The 15,862-nt window shown below is 50.0% G+C and overlaps 1 protein-coding gene across 15 annotated transcripts in view; it reads right to left on the bottom strand.

Annotated features, from left to right (window-relative positions):
• Positions 1–15,862, bottom strand: part of BAZ2B (bromodomain adjacent to zinc finger domain 2B) — a 1,221,971-nt gene that overhangs the window by 389,859 nt on the left and 816,250 nt on the right. For all 15 annotated transcript variants that reach the window (XM_078681689.1, XM_078681691.1, XM_078681692.1 and 12 more), the window contains one exon: positions 10,844–10,906. In XM_078681689.1, coding sequence (XP_078537815.1) covers positions 10,844–10,906 — 63 coding nt within the window. The remainder of the gene's footprint in view (positions 1–10,843; positions 10,907–15,862) is intronic.

Here is a 15,862-nt window from a genome sequence, read left to right as displayed (position 1 = left end):
AGGGGCAGGGCGACACCATGCGACTCCGCCCAGGCATCGTCTGCGTACGTGATGTCAGCGAGGTCACATAAGACCCACCCCGGCTCGCCTACGTCAGTTTTCTTCGGAGAACTCTTCCGCCCCACAACGCAGAGTCAACAGACAAAAAACTGCGGGAGCATGGGAACAGTGTGCGAAAGAATAGAACAAAGGAGAGACAAACGACACAGTAAGGAACAGTGCATCACTGCAGTGTCCAAAGGCAGGGGCAGAAGAGAGAACAGAGCAGAGCCCTGAGCAGCCCCCCATGCCAATACACAGACAACCTTTCTCCTGAAGCAAGGAACATGCGTAAAAAGCCACGATACACGTAACAGGCCCACCACCCCATCCAGAATAAGGAAGGGGAGCCAGTCCCAAGGCAGACAGAAACACAAACCTCCAAGCCACCCCAGCATAGAGGGCAACCACCCCCCAAGAAATAAGGGCACGGCCTAGCCAGACGACCCCTATTCTGAGGTAAACAGAGGGGCCAGGACCCTCAGCAGAAACAGAAAGGGAGGGGAGGACAGAGATTGAAGGTAAACCCCCCCCCTCAACCTGGAGTAACCAGAGCAGCAGGGCACAGAAGCACCGTAACCCCATCCTCCAAGCAACAAAGAGGAGGAATGAAGAGGAGGAATGAACCGCAACCAGATGGAGCCACCCGTCAGGAGCAAAACAACGTACTCACAGGAGACACAGCCCCCCACCAGGAGGCGAGTACCGAAGACCAACCCAAGGGTCCTCGCAGAACGAGGAGGAAGGGCAGGCCGTGAAGGAATCTGCGGCTAGAATCGTCTCTACCAGATACACCGTTACCGAAGGTAAGTAGCTCATAAATCTGATAGAGACTACTAGCCGCAGATTCCTTCACGTAGAATAGTTACTCTAGCAATACCCCCTGGGAAAGAGGGTCCGCAAAAAGACCGCACCAGCCAATACAGAACAGAGGGCCCCACAGGGGACCAGATCTGTGGACCAGGTAGAACCTCGTCCCGGCCAGGCAATGGGAACCCTCACAAGCAGAACCCCACCGACCCAAAAGGATGTAGGAGGGAGAAGAAGGCTGAAGAGGCCCGTACACTCACAGCAGAGGAACCAAGGGCAAGGTCGGAGAGGCCAAAGCACCCCACTCCCCCACAAGGCAAACCAGCTGCCGCCCCATGCCAAGACAGGAAGAGCGGAAGAAGAAGCCTAGAGGACCCAAGGAAACGAGGGAAAAGAAGGCAAACCCACTCCAGATTGAGAGCAACCTGTCAGCCAGAACAGCGCCGGCAGTTAAAAGCCACCAGAAGCAAGAAGAACAGCCCGAAGCCCCAAAAAGGCCGAGTAGGTGGCACCCAGCAAGGGAGAACACAGGATCATCCCAGACCTCAGGGCAGGAGCAGGGAGAGGAGGAGATGCCCGGGCACACCACTACGAGTGGCCGCGCACACGACCGCAGGAAGCAAAAGCAACCTACATAAACGCCATGGCGAACAGGCACCCGAAGGCGACCAGAACCCCCTAGCAGAGCGCAAGCCATATGACAGCTAGCACTAGCCCACATAGGGTACGTTAAGTCCCAAGATATGGGAACCCTCTCTGGAAGAACTTCCGCAGCAGAGGAAAAACAAAAGAGCCACGGGGAAAAAACACCCCCGCGGAAGGCTCGACAAGCAGCCCAAGCAAAACAGATGGCCTAATCTCAGGGCCAAGTCTGCGAAACAACTCCGGCAAAACATATACACATAAGCAACAAAAGGGCCGTCCAGCAGCCAACAATTCCAATGTCCCAAGGAAGGACGCAAATGGCCAGAAAACACACTCCACAGCCAGAACAATCGGCATAAGAAGGCCCAGAATCAACCCAACTCAGGAGTCACTGAGGAGGGGATAGAGGAAGGAGTAGGAGGATAAGGCGGAGGAGGAGGAGGCCTGCCAAGAGCCTTTGGATGGCGGAGTCCGCAGGGGTATGAAACAACAGGCTTCCATCAAATGGAAGGTCGAAGAGTCGCTCCCGAAGCAAAGCCATGGCCCGGCCCAGCACCTCTGAGATGTCCAGAGCGGAGCGGAGAATTAACGCTGCAAGCTCCCGGCCATCCAAAGAATGATGCCGTAAGTCCACCTGACCAGTCTCCTGGGACACTGCGGTTCCCAGAGACTCAGCCGAGTCCCACAAACAGGAGGAGGCCCTAGCCAGCACACACAAGGTGTTAAGGGCCCGCAGGGCAGCGCTGGTCGAGGCGAACATGTTGCGCCCCCAAGAGCCCAGCTAGCGGGCCTCTCGGGATGGTGGATTCAACAGTGGCGGCAGGGAGGGAAAAGCAGTCCGCAAAAGGGGGCTGGCGGCCGAGGGGTGATGGGAAAGACACGCCGGGTCACGCTGCGCCGGGAGGTGCCGTGCAGAAGATGTTGAAGCACCGGGTCCCATTAGGCAGGACGCCTCCAAGCCCCCATCAAGGAAGAAAGAAGCGAACCTTCAAAGGGAAGTAAGATTTCCCTTGGAGGACCTCCAATAGATGGTCCGCCGGAAAATGAGCCACCGGGTCACCCATGTGCAGGTTGCCCACAGCCGTGAACAAAGGCCCCACCCGCCTCCGTAGGGCCCCCCAGTGGAAAAAGCAGCTCCTCCGTGGGCGACGGCTACAAACTAAGGCGGCTCGGGACGGGCAAGGGCCAGACCTAGAAATCAGAAGGAGCCGAAGAATGAGGGACCTGCCACTCTTCCAACGAACACCTCTGCCTCAGGAAGGGCGGGGAGCCGCCCTTCAACGCCGGTGAAAAAGACACCACATGGCGACCAGTCTCCGGGGAGGACGACACCAATATACAGCCTGCCTCCGGAGAAGAAGGAGCATCCGAAGACAAATCCGCAGTACGACCCATGCGCAGAGCCGTAGAGTCCGCTGCCTGAGGCAGGACGTCGGCACCATCCGGCGTCACCAGACAAGGTTCCTCCAAGTCACCCCGCACCGGAGACCGGAGTAGAGAGAGCGAACCAGCCCCGGAACGACACCGACCCGAACCACCTGCGTGGGGGAACGAGACAGGCCTGGGGAGTGACACGAAGCCCTCCGCCAGCCACGGCCCAGAATGAGGCGGAGATCACTCGGCAACCCATGTGGCAGTTCCAGGGACTATTCAACCTCTGACTCGCCCTCCGACGAGGCAGCCACCTGTGGGGAGGGCTGAGAGGGACGAGGGGTCCTCACCCGGCCTCGACCCGGAGCGGGACAAGGAGGGTCCACCGACCCCTGTGGCTCCGTGCGGTCCAGCTGCTGCCGGCGCCGTAGCGGCGTCACCTTGGCCTTGGACGGGACCACCTTGTCAAAGGATCGAGAGGGATTCGGGGATGCGACCCGAGCCCTGGAGACCTCCCGCGACACCACAGGGACTCCTGCAGGAGTTTGCGGCAAGGCAGAGACGCCGTGGCCTGAAGGAGGTGACACGGCCATATCTGAAGCCGTCTGCCGAAGCAGATCGAGGGGAGGACGTCGACTGTGTGAGCAGTACCCTTGTGCGCCGTTGAGAGGCTCCATTCGTCTCCACGCTGTGTCATCAGTGATGTAACGCCGTGGTCACCTATAAAGGCACCACCCAGGCGGGCGGACGTCAGTTACTTTTCACAAATTTCCATGTCAAAAGCACAGTCATGAAGTGAATCGACTGTGTGTCCAAACTAGGGCCCTGAAAAGGGAGCACCCTAGTCCTATAAATAAGTCTGCAGAGCAGGAAGGCATTGGTGGGTCTGTAGGGAATCTGCAGCTAGATATTGTCTCTGAATTACTGAAGATAAGTAATTTGTTCGTCTGAAAGAGACTTCTAGCTCCAGATTCCTGACCTTTGAATAAATACCCAAGACATAACATATAGGTGGTGGACTGCAAACAGACTGACTAAACTAAAAAGGCTTGTATGACAGAACAGATGAAATGCCTGCCCCTGCGAACCGGACTACCCAGACAGTAGTGTTTGGCAATTGTGTGCAGGGACGTCCTTGTTGCTTCCTGGCAGATGTCCAGGACTGGAACACCACGACCCAACGCCGCAGTTACAGCTTTTTCCCTGGTGGAACAGGCCCATAAGCCCTCAGAGACTGCTTTTTAGCCAGAGCATAGGAGATCTTGATACAGAGAACGACCCAGTGCAAACTGCCGACTTTTTTTAGCCCGTACATAACCCATGAAGAGTTGACTGTCCACCTGGAACTCTTTTGTGAGGTCAAGGTAAAATGACAATGCTTTTTTTGCGTCCAGAAAGTGGAGTTGCTCCTCCTCTTTAGAGAGATGTGGCAGAGCATACAAGGCGGGGAGGGTGACAGATAGTCCCAAATGGAATGAGGTCGCCACCTAAGGAAGCAAAGAGGCCAGTGGGAGAAGCACCACCTTGTCTGGGAACACCTTAAAATAGGGAGGCTTGGTTGATAAAGCCTGCAGCTCACTCACCCTTTGGAAGGATGTTATTGCCACTAGATAGACTGTCTTGATGGTAAGCAGCTGGAGGGGACAATTGTGTAATGGCTCAATGGGAGCACATATGATCTAAGTGAGAACTGGTTTCAGATCTCACGAAGGCGTTATAAATGGTGAAGGGGAAAAATATGTACAAACCCTTTCAGGAACCCATTCACAATAGGGGACTTCCCTTGAGTGCGCCCAGAGCAGAGCCCTGCTGGGCAAGGGTAAGAATAAACAGTAGAATATCAGAAAGAGAGGCAGAAGGAGGATCAATAGACTTTTTTGTACAATATTTTACAATTTTTTGCCAATGGCAGATGTATACCGATTTCGTGGAGGGACGCTTAGCTGCCAGAATAACTTTACAAACCTCAGGAGGAAGGTCAAAAGCTATCACTTGTCGCCGCTCAATCTCCATGCAAGGAGGCGGAGAGTTTATAGGTTCAGGAGGAGGACCCTCCCCTGCTACTGCGACAGAAGATCCTCCGAAGTGGCAGCCTGACTGGACGATCGATACCCATTTTCAGAAGCTCGGGACATCAAACTCTCTGTGCCCAGTCTGGAGCCGTATGAATGACATAGGCCCGGTAATTCTTGATCTTCTTGAGAACTCTGGGCAGAAATGGTATGGGGGGAGGTTATACAGAAGGCCTGAAGTCCACTTGTGACAAAAAGTGTCGCTGAGCGATAGCCACCTTGGAACCTCTCACATTCTCTTTTTTTGTAATAAGTGGTCAAAGAGGCTATATACATGTTGTTTTTCAACTCAGGCAACTCAATTTTTAGAAACTCTATATGGTGTACGCCCCTTTGTTCAGATGATCCCTTCAGGTCATCACAATGGCTTTCTTGTCCCACCCCAGTGTTCTGCCTTTAGTTCACTAGATGCACATACAAATGGGCAGACCGCTTCCCCCTTGGAGCTCTTATCAATCTCCTGGATTCATTGGCGAGTCACTTGGATTTCATACCACAATGCCCCCACACCTGTTTCTGCTGGCTGATTAACCGAGAGCATGACGGCTCTCTGAAGAGATTTCCACACTGGCGTATCTACAGTGCCTGGCCTACGTATGGGTCACAACAGTCTCTAAGCTTCCTATCCGTGCCATGCCTGAGCTCTGTACTTTGATAGGCATCTACTAAGCTAATAGGCCAGATGTCTGGGGGGCCCCATGCCCGACATCAGCACCACCACAACTTCCATACAGGGCAGATACTTTTCAGGCATTTTTAGTCCACAGGGATCGCAGGATCATTACAGATTCTGACAGGGGAACCGGAGCTTCAGAAAGTTGCATGTGGTCAGCCATCTTAGCTGGACCCACCCCAGACTGAACATTTTGATGTTGTCCTTTAGCAGGAAGGCATTCAGAGGTCTAAAGTCCAGAATAGGCCTAAGGCCCCATCCTTCTTGAGAAAGGCAACAGCCTTCGGGAGTCACAGCTCCACCTTCTGTAACAGAATGGACATGTTCTTGTCTGAAATTTGCTCTGGTGTGGGAGGAATAATGGGTGAGGTGGATAGAAAATGCAGGGCAATCTTTAAGACTCACCTCTCTGATGTGATAGATTGCCAATGTGTGAGAAAATGATAAATCATATCGCCTACCAGTTGGTTATGGACCAGCAAGGGCAAACTAAAGCAATTTGGTGACCCTTGTGGTGCAGGAAAAGGAGTTGGTGGGCTGATGCCCCTGCTGGTGTGCAGGCTCCTTGCTACACCCTTGTCTACAATCACAATAGGACTGTGGTGTTTGCTGCATCACTGGGTGGGAAGGCTGTTTGTCTATAGTCCAGCCCTCTGGAATAGCCTCTGAGCCTTCGAAACTGGTGAACAAACTGTTTGGCAGGAGTCAACAGCCTAAAGGAGCGCGCTGTAGCTTTGCTGTCCTTAAAATGCTCCAACAAAGAACCTTCCATCTAACTGAAAAGGCAAAACACATAAAGAGGCATATCCATGAGGAAAATCTGTACATCAACGGAGAATCCTGTGGAATGCATCCACTGACGAAGGAAACAATAGTACTGACAAATTCGGCCATGTACTGGCCATAATGGATCGTATAGGCCAAAGAGGCACTACATCTTCTGGGTCTGCAGGCATGATGTCGATGGCCATATGCCAAAGGGCTTATGCATAATGGCCTAGCAAACAAACAGCATATATGGACCTCAGTGCTAGACTCAAAACATGCCCCTGGATTCCCTAGCCAGAGGTGTGGGTGGAAATGAGTTAGGATTCACCTTACTGGTTTGGACCTCTACAATAAGGCTATCAGGGATGCGGTGAGAAAATCAGTGACACCATCTGCTGGTCTGTAATGATTTGATAGCCGCCTATTCACAGGCGGGCAAGAAAAAGGCTTCAACAAAGTGGCCATCAAAATTGCAGTGAGTGTGGTTCGGAACTCGCTTGCCCAAACTATAAAATCTCTGTTAGAGCATTTATTTTGATCTCAACATAAGGAAGCTACAATTCTTTTTCCCAGCTACCCTTCGGACCACCACTGGAAATAAGGCACTTTCTTCTGTTGGTTGCCCAACTGGTGAGTCAAGCCCTGCCTAAAAGCGAGGAGTCAAGACCTCTTTTTGTACATTTCAATTTACAAGACACCCTCAGTATAGTGTGGGGTTCAAGCCATTCACATTGTCGAAAGCATCAATATCTCCCCTGCTCTGGCATAGGATCAGAGACAGAACGAAAGAGATAATGAAATCTCTGATGGTAGGAACAACGTGGCAGAGGCACCGAGTTACAGTCAGGTTGCATGACAACCAGTTGAGCTTTTGGTATTTTGTAGCTGCATATCGGTTGGGTCGACTCAAAGTCAATTCAAGGTCTGACACTAACATCAGCATGGGGTCCTGCTCCTGTGCCTGAGGCATCTGTACCGGATTCAAGGTAGCAAGGACTGGCATGAATCTTGGGGCTGGAGTAGAAGCTTGTACAGGCCTGGTAAGGGGCTTAAAGTGAACAAAAGGTGCTATGGAATAACCACAGTAGAGGCCCCCACTATGCACCGAAATTAGCAGTATGGCTTCCTCGAAGGCCTGTATTTCCTGTGGAGTCGAAGTTGGACCCCGAAATTCTGGGTACGGGGTGGGGACCAGCAGAGTAATCAGTTTAATGGCCAGCACGAAGTTGAGTGGTCGCAGCAGCATCCTCAGGACCAATTCTGAGTCCACAACTTGAACTGTGAGCAGGAGCTAAGCGAAGGCTGCAACTTCTTGTTATGTTATGTTTGTTCATGATGACACCACCGCCTCTGATCATCTAAGGAATTGAACCTGCTTCATCAATATTTTTTTTCTTCTTAGATGGTTATTGTTTAAATCTTGCCATGTGGTCTAGCATTCACCTTCAGTCTGGGATGTTACAGGCACATATTCATTATAATTCTTGCTGAAACGATTCAGGAGTGACTGGGGGTTATTTTTTTCTTCATACAACTCACATCCTTTGGCCTGCTAGTTGCTCAATTTACCGTCTCGACATCTAAGGGATTGCAGGATGCCTCCATTCTTATTCTCACTGAAATAATCTATAATAGTTTGAAGGTTATTTCTTTTTACAAAATATACTGGTCAGTCTTATTCTCTTGTGTTGGACACTTTCTAGTGGTATTCAGATCTTTTCTAGCAATGCAAACCAATTCTCACGTTTTGCCATCCGCTTCTGTGTGGATTGAAACTTCTTGTCTATCTCTCTATTTAGAATTCCAAAACACTGGAATGTATCAAATTTATCATATGCTATATTGCATTTTGGGCACCCTGCTACTGGACCCCACGAGTAATTGCTAAGATTTGAATTTCCTATATTTGATGCATCAAGGTACTAATGTATGTCCCTTTGCTATTAAACAATTAATATTTGTTTTGTCATTATCATCAATTTGTTTATATATTTTTGTCCTTTTTACCCCAAAGTTATTTTGGACATTTATTGTTGCACATAGCCCAGATTTATGGCACTTTCAAAGCATATTCCAGTGCCTTACATTAATAGAGACAAGGGACCAATATAGCAATATTCCTCAAATGGGTATTGCAGTTTTAATTTTCGGAACCCCTGTCACAATTAATTTTTTGATTCTTCCGACTGTTGGTGATTTAGATGTAAAATATCACATCTGATGTGGAGTATCACTACGTTTTGTATATGTTTCTTTTCTGAAACACTTCTTAGTAGCTATACGTATCACAGGAGATTAGACAATGAATTGCTCCATCTTTTAATCTCTTTTATGCTTGATGTCTGAATTTTATGATGAAGGTCTGATATTTGAGTAAAACAACCCAAGTACTTTTTTTAATCTTCTTTATTTAGTCATATCACAGCTATATGTTATGGGTCTAGACTACTATATCATTTTAGGAATCCTGCAGTTCCTATTGTTGTATTCCTGATGAAGGCGCTTGGCGTCGAAACGCACAAATGAAGATTCTTCAACATCCTAAAGCCACGTTATCTCTGTCTCTTAGTGATCCTGTTCTGATATTAGTTTGTATTTAAAAGCGGTCTCTCTAATCATATAACTGATTGCCTTTAAATTCTAAATCACTGTCTATCAACAATGTCATTTTGTATGCTAGCCTGACTTAATGGATACTGTGAGTGGTCGTCATTTGATGCTATGCCATCAATTATGCACTACTTGTCTATCAAGATGCTTTTATACAATAAGAAAATTAGTTCATAATAAAAATATTACATAAATTAAATTCAAGTCTTTACTCTGGAGACATATATATATTTATATTATTGCTCGGTTTGTACCAAAGCACAAGTCACTCCTTCGGCGGGTGCTGTACCGCGTTGGTACCTCGCGTAAATATTCCAGCTCCTCAATCCTCCCCAATCCAACTGAAGGAAGACAGCACTCACGGGGAAATTCAAACTGCGTTTATTTAACCAAAAGACAGACGTGTTTCGGAAATAACTCCTTCCTCGGTGTCCGAGGAAGGAGTTATTTCTGAAATGCCTAAGGCCTCCAATCAGGCCTTAGGCGTATTGCTACAGGGATGAACCAGAACTTCTTGAAACTGAACGGTGAAAAAACTGAGGTTTTAGTTCTCGGCAAGGAGAAAGATCTATGGGGCCCACTACATTGGCCTGCTGAGATGGGAATTCTCCCGCAGGCCTCCAGTCACGTCTGTAATCTGGGCGTTTATATTGATGATTCTTTATCCATGCATCATTATGCAGTCAAGGTCACAGCCACCTGCTTCACCATCTTAAAATGGCTTAGGAAAATCCTTTGGCTGTTACCTAAGACCACCCAGAAGACTGTGATCCATGCCCTTATCACCTCGCGGCTGGATTACGATAATGTCCTTTTTCTGGGTGCTACTAAGGCTGTGACCCATAGGCTGCAGCTGGTGCAGAACGCTGCAGCGAGACTACTATGCAGTGACCCCAGATTTACACCCATCTCCGGCCTTCTCCGCGACTTACATTGGCTCAGGGTGGAAAACCACTTAAAATTTAAAGCCCTGAGTTATATGTTTAAGATCAAATGGGATCTAGCTCCTCAATATCTGCTCTCTTTGGCTTGCCCGTATGTTCCTACTCGCCATCTCCTTCAGCTTCCCTGGAAAAATTTGTGGTGCCCAGATTTAGACTCGCTAGGATGGGTGGCCGCTCTTTTTCTTATCTTGGTCCTACTATCTGGAATGCTCTCCCTCTTGCCATCCGCAAAGATCCTATTTTTGTTTTCGCTGTTCCCTGAAGACCTGGTTATTCAATCAGTAACTTCTTTCCATTTCTGCTTTTTCCTGCTCTCAGTCCCTGTTCTGGCGCCAGGAAACCCTTTTTGGGTAGCTGTTGCGCCTTACAAATTCATTTAATAATAATAATAATAATAAATGATCTGAAATCATAAATAAGAGCATCTGTGACATCGATTTATTGAAGTAAGGTACTAATTGATAGTAGGACGCACATAGCAGTAGAGGTAAATAATACAACCCAACAGTTATAAAGATAGTCACTAAATTAAACAATTCCGTATTGACAGAATGCATGTAGGTCACTGCACAAGACTAAAATGAGGGGTGATGTACCCATGAGATGCATAAGGGCGAAGAAAAGGGGATGATGGTTTTCGCGTTAATCTCTGCCCCATTTTGGTACTGCTTATTAGGTGACTGCGAGCTCTAATGTTAGAAATGGAAGAGGCTGAACATAATTACCATAGAAATTAGATATATAGAGCAGTACATTTAAATATGGACACAATGATAAAAATAAGAAAATTCAGTGAAAAGAAAGTTCATTATTTCCGACAATGCAATTACAGTTACAATGTATCAATCCTGTTTATATGTGCAATGACATTAACAATAATATACGGGATTGTCTAAAGGAAAACATAATACCTTTAGCAGTTTTTCAATCTGTTTTTCTAGTTCTTCAATGCTCGTGTTGTCTTCTTCATCCTCCTATAACCAGCAAACATGTATTAATTTATAATTTTCGCCTGAAAAAAGAGCTATTACTGACACAGTAAATAGAAAACTATCAACAACTGGGATATTAAGCGGGGGGGGGGCAATTAGTGAGAGCATTTGTTGTAACACACTGCCTATCATGAGCAAAAAAGAAACACTATGAACTTTGCATTTTTCTAAGTGAACATTCAAACATATTAGAACGTATACATCATATAACTTGTCTTGCAAAAGTTAAGATCAGAAAAGACCACAAAATTAAATTACCTTCAGGAACAGTACTCAGAATAATGCATTTTTTACAGGTAAGACAGATCACGTGTCCTTCATTGCTACAAGAGTAAGCAGAGCAAATGTAGCATAAACCCTCTTACAAAGGGATCTTAACACCTGATGGTGGTACTTGAATAAAGTGGGATATACACAGCATTCTGGAATTGTCAATTGCAGAAAAAGTATCTTACAATTTTCATTCTGAAAAGGATTCATCAAGACAGGCATGGATATATAATCTCATTCATCACAGCGGTACCACTATTCCCATATTTAAATCTTTGAAATAAATAAAATGGGTAAAATCTCCAAAGGGCAAGTGGTATGCACACCTACTAGTTGGCTTGAAATCTAATGTTATCACCTGCATTTAATTTTTGTCTGTTGCCTTACTCAGACTGAAACTATCTATTTTTCCTTTTCTGTACCTTCATTTCTGGAAAAAATACCACTGTATCGTGGAATGAAAAAATTCTTTCACAAGCTATTTTTCTAGTATGCCAATACTTGTTAGCAAGCCAAACAACTTTTCAGGCAATCAAGCCATTTTTCCCTCATTTTCCTGATGCCTCAATTACAAATGTTCAAGAAAATTGTACCCAAAAGCCTAGTATCATTCTATACACTGAAACTGATACCAAAGCCTAGGTGTTAGCTTCTACACTGAGTGAGGATCTGTTCTTAGCAAACCATAGGGTATCCTTGGTATTATGGCTTTATCGTTTTATTGTCCCACAGTTAATGCCACTACACATGTAGTTCATTATATCGGCTCTAACATGTATTGCTCAGGTTTTATCTAAATTGAGTAAAAAATATTTAATAGGGGTTTTCTTTTTTCCTCTCAACCCACAGATTAACCACAACTAAATTATTGCGGCACTAGTCATTTGAGAGTTAATTACTACAATTCAATTTCTACCCCAAAGCATACCTTGAGCGGGGCGTGGATGGCTATCATGGCGGACGTGTGCTAGCCAGCTCTGTCTAGCCCGACAGAAATCCTTCATTTATCCTGGCTCCGTCGAACCCACAAGCAGCCCTAGAGGGGGCATTTTGGTGTTACTGACCTGTGGTGACGGTCCGGTGGGCAGTCGGGGCGCCTGGAGCAGTAGGAGGCCAGAGCTAGCGTGGTCACGAGGCGCGGCCTTGAGGCAGTCAATGGAGCCGGGGCGTAGAGTTTGGCGGGCCCTGGGTGCAGTGAGAGGGGTGCGGCCACCCCCCTGAGTCAGTGGGCGCAGTGCACTGCCCTGTGCGCCAGCATGGGAGGCGACAGTCATGGGGCGGATCGGCCTCAGAGACCCGGCCAGGACATCAGTGAGGAGTCGGGAGAGGCACTCCCGAGGCAGTGCCCCACCCCCGTGAATTTGGCCGCTGAAGTTGGGATAGGGGCATTGGGGCCAGGAGCTGGGGCAATAACCAAGCCCCCCCCCCCCCCCTATGGGCCTGAGTCTTTGCCTGGGGATCGGCGGCTAGATCGGGCCATGGTGGGGGCTTCAGAGGCATACACGTTCTCCCTGCACGCCTTAGCCGGTTTCTCTGTGCCCCCTCCCCCTCTTGGGACTTGTATTGGCAGCTGTGAGCAGGGCTGGACGTGCCTACAATTGTGGGTTTCCACCGGTATCTACTGCGACAGGCCCAGCCTAATTTATGGACTGGAGGGGCGCTCCGTGGCGGGCTTGCGGTAGGCGGGGGAGGGGGGGCTGGAGTGGCAGCGCTTCAGCCTGGTGACGTAACCAGGGGCCCCTGAGGATCACCGTGAAACGGGTCTGCGGCGAGCACCCGGGGTGTGGAAGATCGCTGGTGGCTGCCCCCCGCCCCGACTGCGAAGGCAGGGTCCGAGGTCGGCGGCTATATCGGGCCACAGAGGGGAGTGCGTAGGGACAGTTCCGGGCCCGCCTTTTCATCCCGGGTGGGCACTGGCAGCCGAGCCTGGGGGACGGTGACACCAGTTGGGTCACACAGCTTGGCTGTACTGCAGCACCGGAGGGCTTCAAACCCTCCCCCCCACGCACCGGCTTGTGTTGGGATTTGGTAATCGGCTGGCCCATGCCTGTACTGTTGGCGGGGGCATTTGCTGGTCATGGCCCCCACTGGTGGATTGCGGGCCCCGGACTGGGGGTGCCTTCCTTCCTTTGGGATCGGACCGGGTGACGGATCGGCCTGCAGCGTGCCTGCGCTGAGGAGGTTTTGGTGTCGGCGCCTAGTCCAACATGGCCGGAATCCGCGGGGTGTCTGTTAATAGCCATCATGACAAGGGAGAAGGGTGGCGGTGGATCCACGAAAATGGGCCTATAGATAAGTTCACTGGCCCGGGTGCGACGGGTGGGGCCACGGGGAGTCCCCAGGAGGCCATAACAGACAATGTTGGCGGCAATCACCCAATCCAAGGACATGCTTAATGCCAAAATTGGTGCGGTGGGCGCAGATGTTATGTTACTACGCCAGGATCTACGGAATGCGGTGTCCCACATCACGGAGGCTGAGACCCGCATCTCAGGGGTGGAAGATGATGTTTCGGTCCTCAAGCAGAAGGCAGCAAGTATGGAAAATGTCCTGAAGGGCCTGGTGCTCCGGGTCGAGGATGCTGAGGGGCGGGCCCGGGGGAACAACCTGCGCTTTGTTGGATTCCATGAGGGGTGCGAGAATAGCAATATGGAGCGTTTCCTCATTCAATGGCTGGAATGCTGGCTCCCTCCGGACGCAATTCCCATTGCTTTGTCGTGGAGCCGGCCCACAGAGCGCTCATTCAGAAACCACGGGTGTGGGTGATTGCAAGACTTTTAAACTACCTCGACCGTGATACTGTACTGAAGCATGCCCAAGCCAAAGAACCTTTGCTCTATGAAAACCATTGTATCCTAGTGTTCCCGGATTACACGTCTCCTGCAGCCATAACGCCAATCGTCCTCAAGCTCGCGTATGCCATACTATTCCCGGCTCGTCTGCGTGTAGTGTATCAATCCCGCACCCACTTCTTTGACTCCCCGGAGAAGGTATTCAAGTGGACAGATTAAACCGTGCGGGTGCATATGCCGCCTGGGATGCAATCAGATTCATCGTTGAGTGAGGGGCCGTCGAAAAATCCCCGTGGACAGCGCCGGAGGGGGCACAGAAGATCTCGTCCCAGAGGTGCTCTTTGTCCTGCGGTGCTTCCTCCCGGGGAGACCCTACTTCCCAACAACGGACACTGGATCCCTGATCTTTGTGAACAAGATGGTGTCGAGATGCTTATTTACTTGGAGTGTGTGACTGTGTGATTTAAGCTTTAGGGAGGGAAGCCCTTGGTAGGGCTGAATCCCCACCTGTCTAGTGCTTGTGGGGGGTGGGCCTGGGTGACATGGGCTGTAAGTTGGGGATCCATTGGCGGGTGCGGCCCGTGCCCCCCCCCCCGTTGGGGGCTTGGCACCAACCCCGCCGCGACAGGTACTTCAGAGTTCTTGAGGTATGGGGTGGGGGTTTGTTATGGGGAAGAGATTTGGTTAGGGGTATGAGTAGCGCTTTCACATTGGGCTCACCATGACACGTACACGCACTGTCGGGACTTCCTATCCGTGTTACGTCAATGCTTGTTGCCTGGTGGCTAGTGGGGCTGTAGATGCTCGGGTGTCCCCAGGCACCCTCCGTATAGTTAGTTGGAATGTGCGCGGGGTCTTGGATAAAATTAAGTGAGTGGCTGTCCTGCGTCAGGCCTAGAGGGCCAGGGCCGACATCCTCTTTTTGCAGGAACCCATCTGATGGGCTCCAAGGTCCTGTGCCTGCAGCGCTATGGCTTCCAACAGGTCTTTCACGCTGGGTTCACGCAGGGCTCCAGGGGAGTAGCGATTCTAATACACCGCAGAGTCCCTTATGTGCATGCACAACAATGGCTGGATATGCAGGGGCAGTACCTATTCCTCCGGGGCATGATTGGGGAGGACACTTTTGTGTTGGGCTGTGTGTACGCCCCTCCCCCTTTACAGTGGTCATTGGTAGAGCGGCTACTTTCCCTGTGGACTAACATGCCGGACGTGGCCTCAGTGGTGGGTGGAGATTGGAATGATGTTATGGATTTGGGCACAGACAGACGCAGGGCTGGTGGGGGCCTGGGTGACAATCATCCCATGAAATTGCACTCACTGGTTACAAGCCTTGATTGGGTGAGAGTGGATACGTGGGCGTCTGCGCTACAGGTGGCGGTGGGAGGTCTCAAATACCAGGGTGTATTCCTATCGGATGTGCCGGCCATATCTTGGGAGCAGAACTTGGCATCGGTCTGGGAGCACGTTCGTACGGAAATTAAGACCTTGTCACGTATGCCGTTAACTATTTATGGCAGATCGGCAATCTTCAAGATGGTGGGGCTCCCCCGCCTGCTATACCAGCTACAGAATCACCCGTACCCGATCGCGCCTAGATGGTTCCAGCTGGTGAATTCGGTGTTGGGGCAGATCCTTTGGGGAGGAGGGGGGCCTGGGGGTGCGTGTAGCGTGGAGTACGTGCTTTCTCTCCACCTACTGTGGCGGCCTGGCGACCTCCGATATTCTTTCATACTACCAGGCCTCGCACCGGTTAGTCCTTAACGAGTGGTGGTATGGGGACAGGGGGAGACCCGGCCTATGCATTGGAGCGACACCTGATGGGGCCTCACACTCTCCACACAATCCTCTACTCAGCGCCGCTGCGTGGTACGCT

The sequence above is a fragment of the Lissotriton helveticus genome, chromosome 3_1 (assembly GCF_964261635.1).
Source record: "Lissotriton helveticus chromosome 3_1, aLisHel1.1, whole genome shotgun sequence".
NCBI lineage: Eukaryota > Metazoa > Chordata > Amphibia > Caudata > Salamandridae > Lissotriton > Lissotriton helveticus.
Note: the sequence above shows the minus strand (reverse complement) of the source record. Positions and strands in the feature narration are given on the sequence as shown.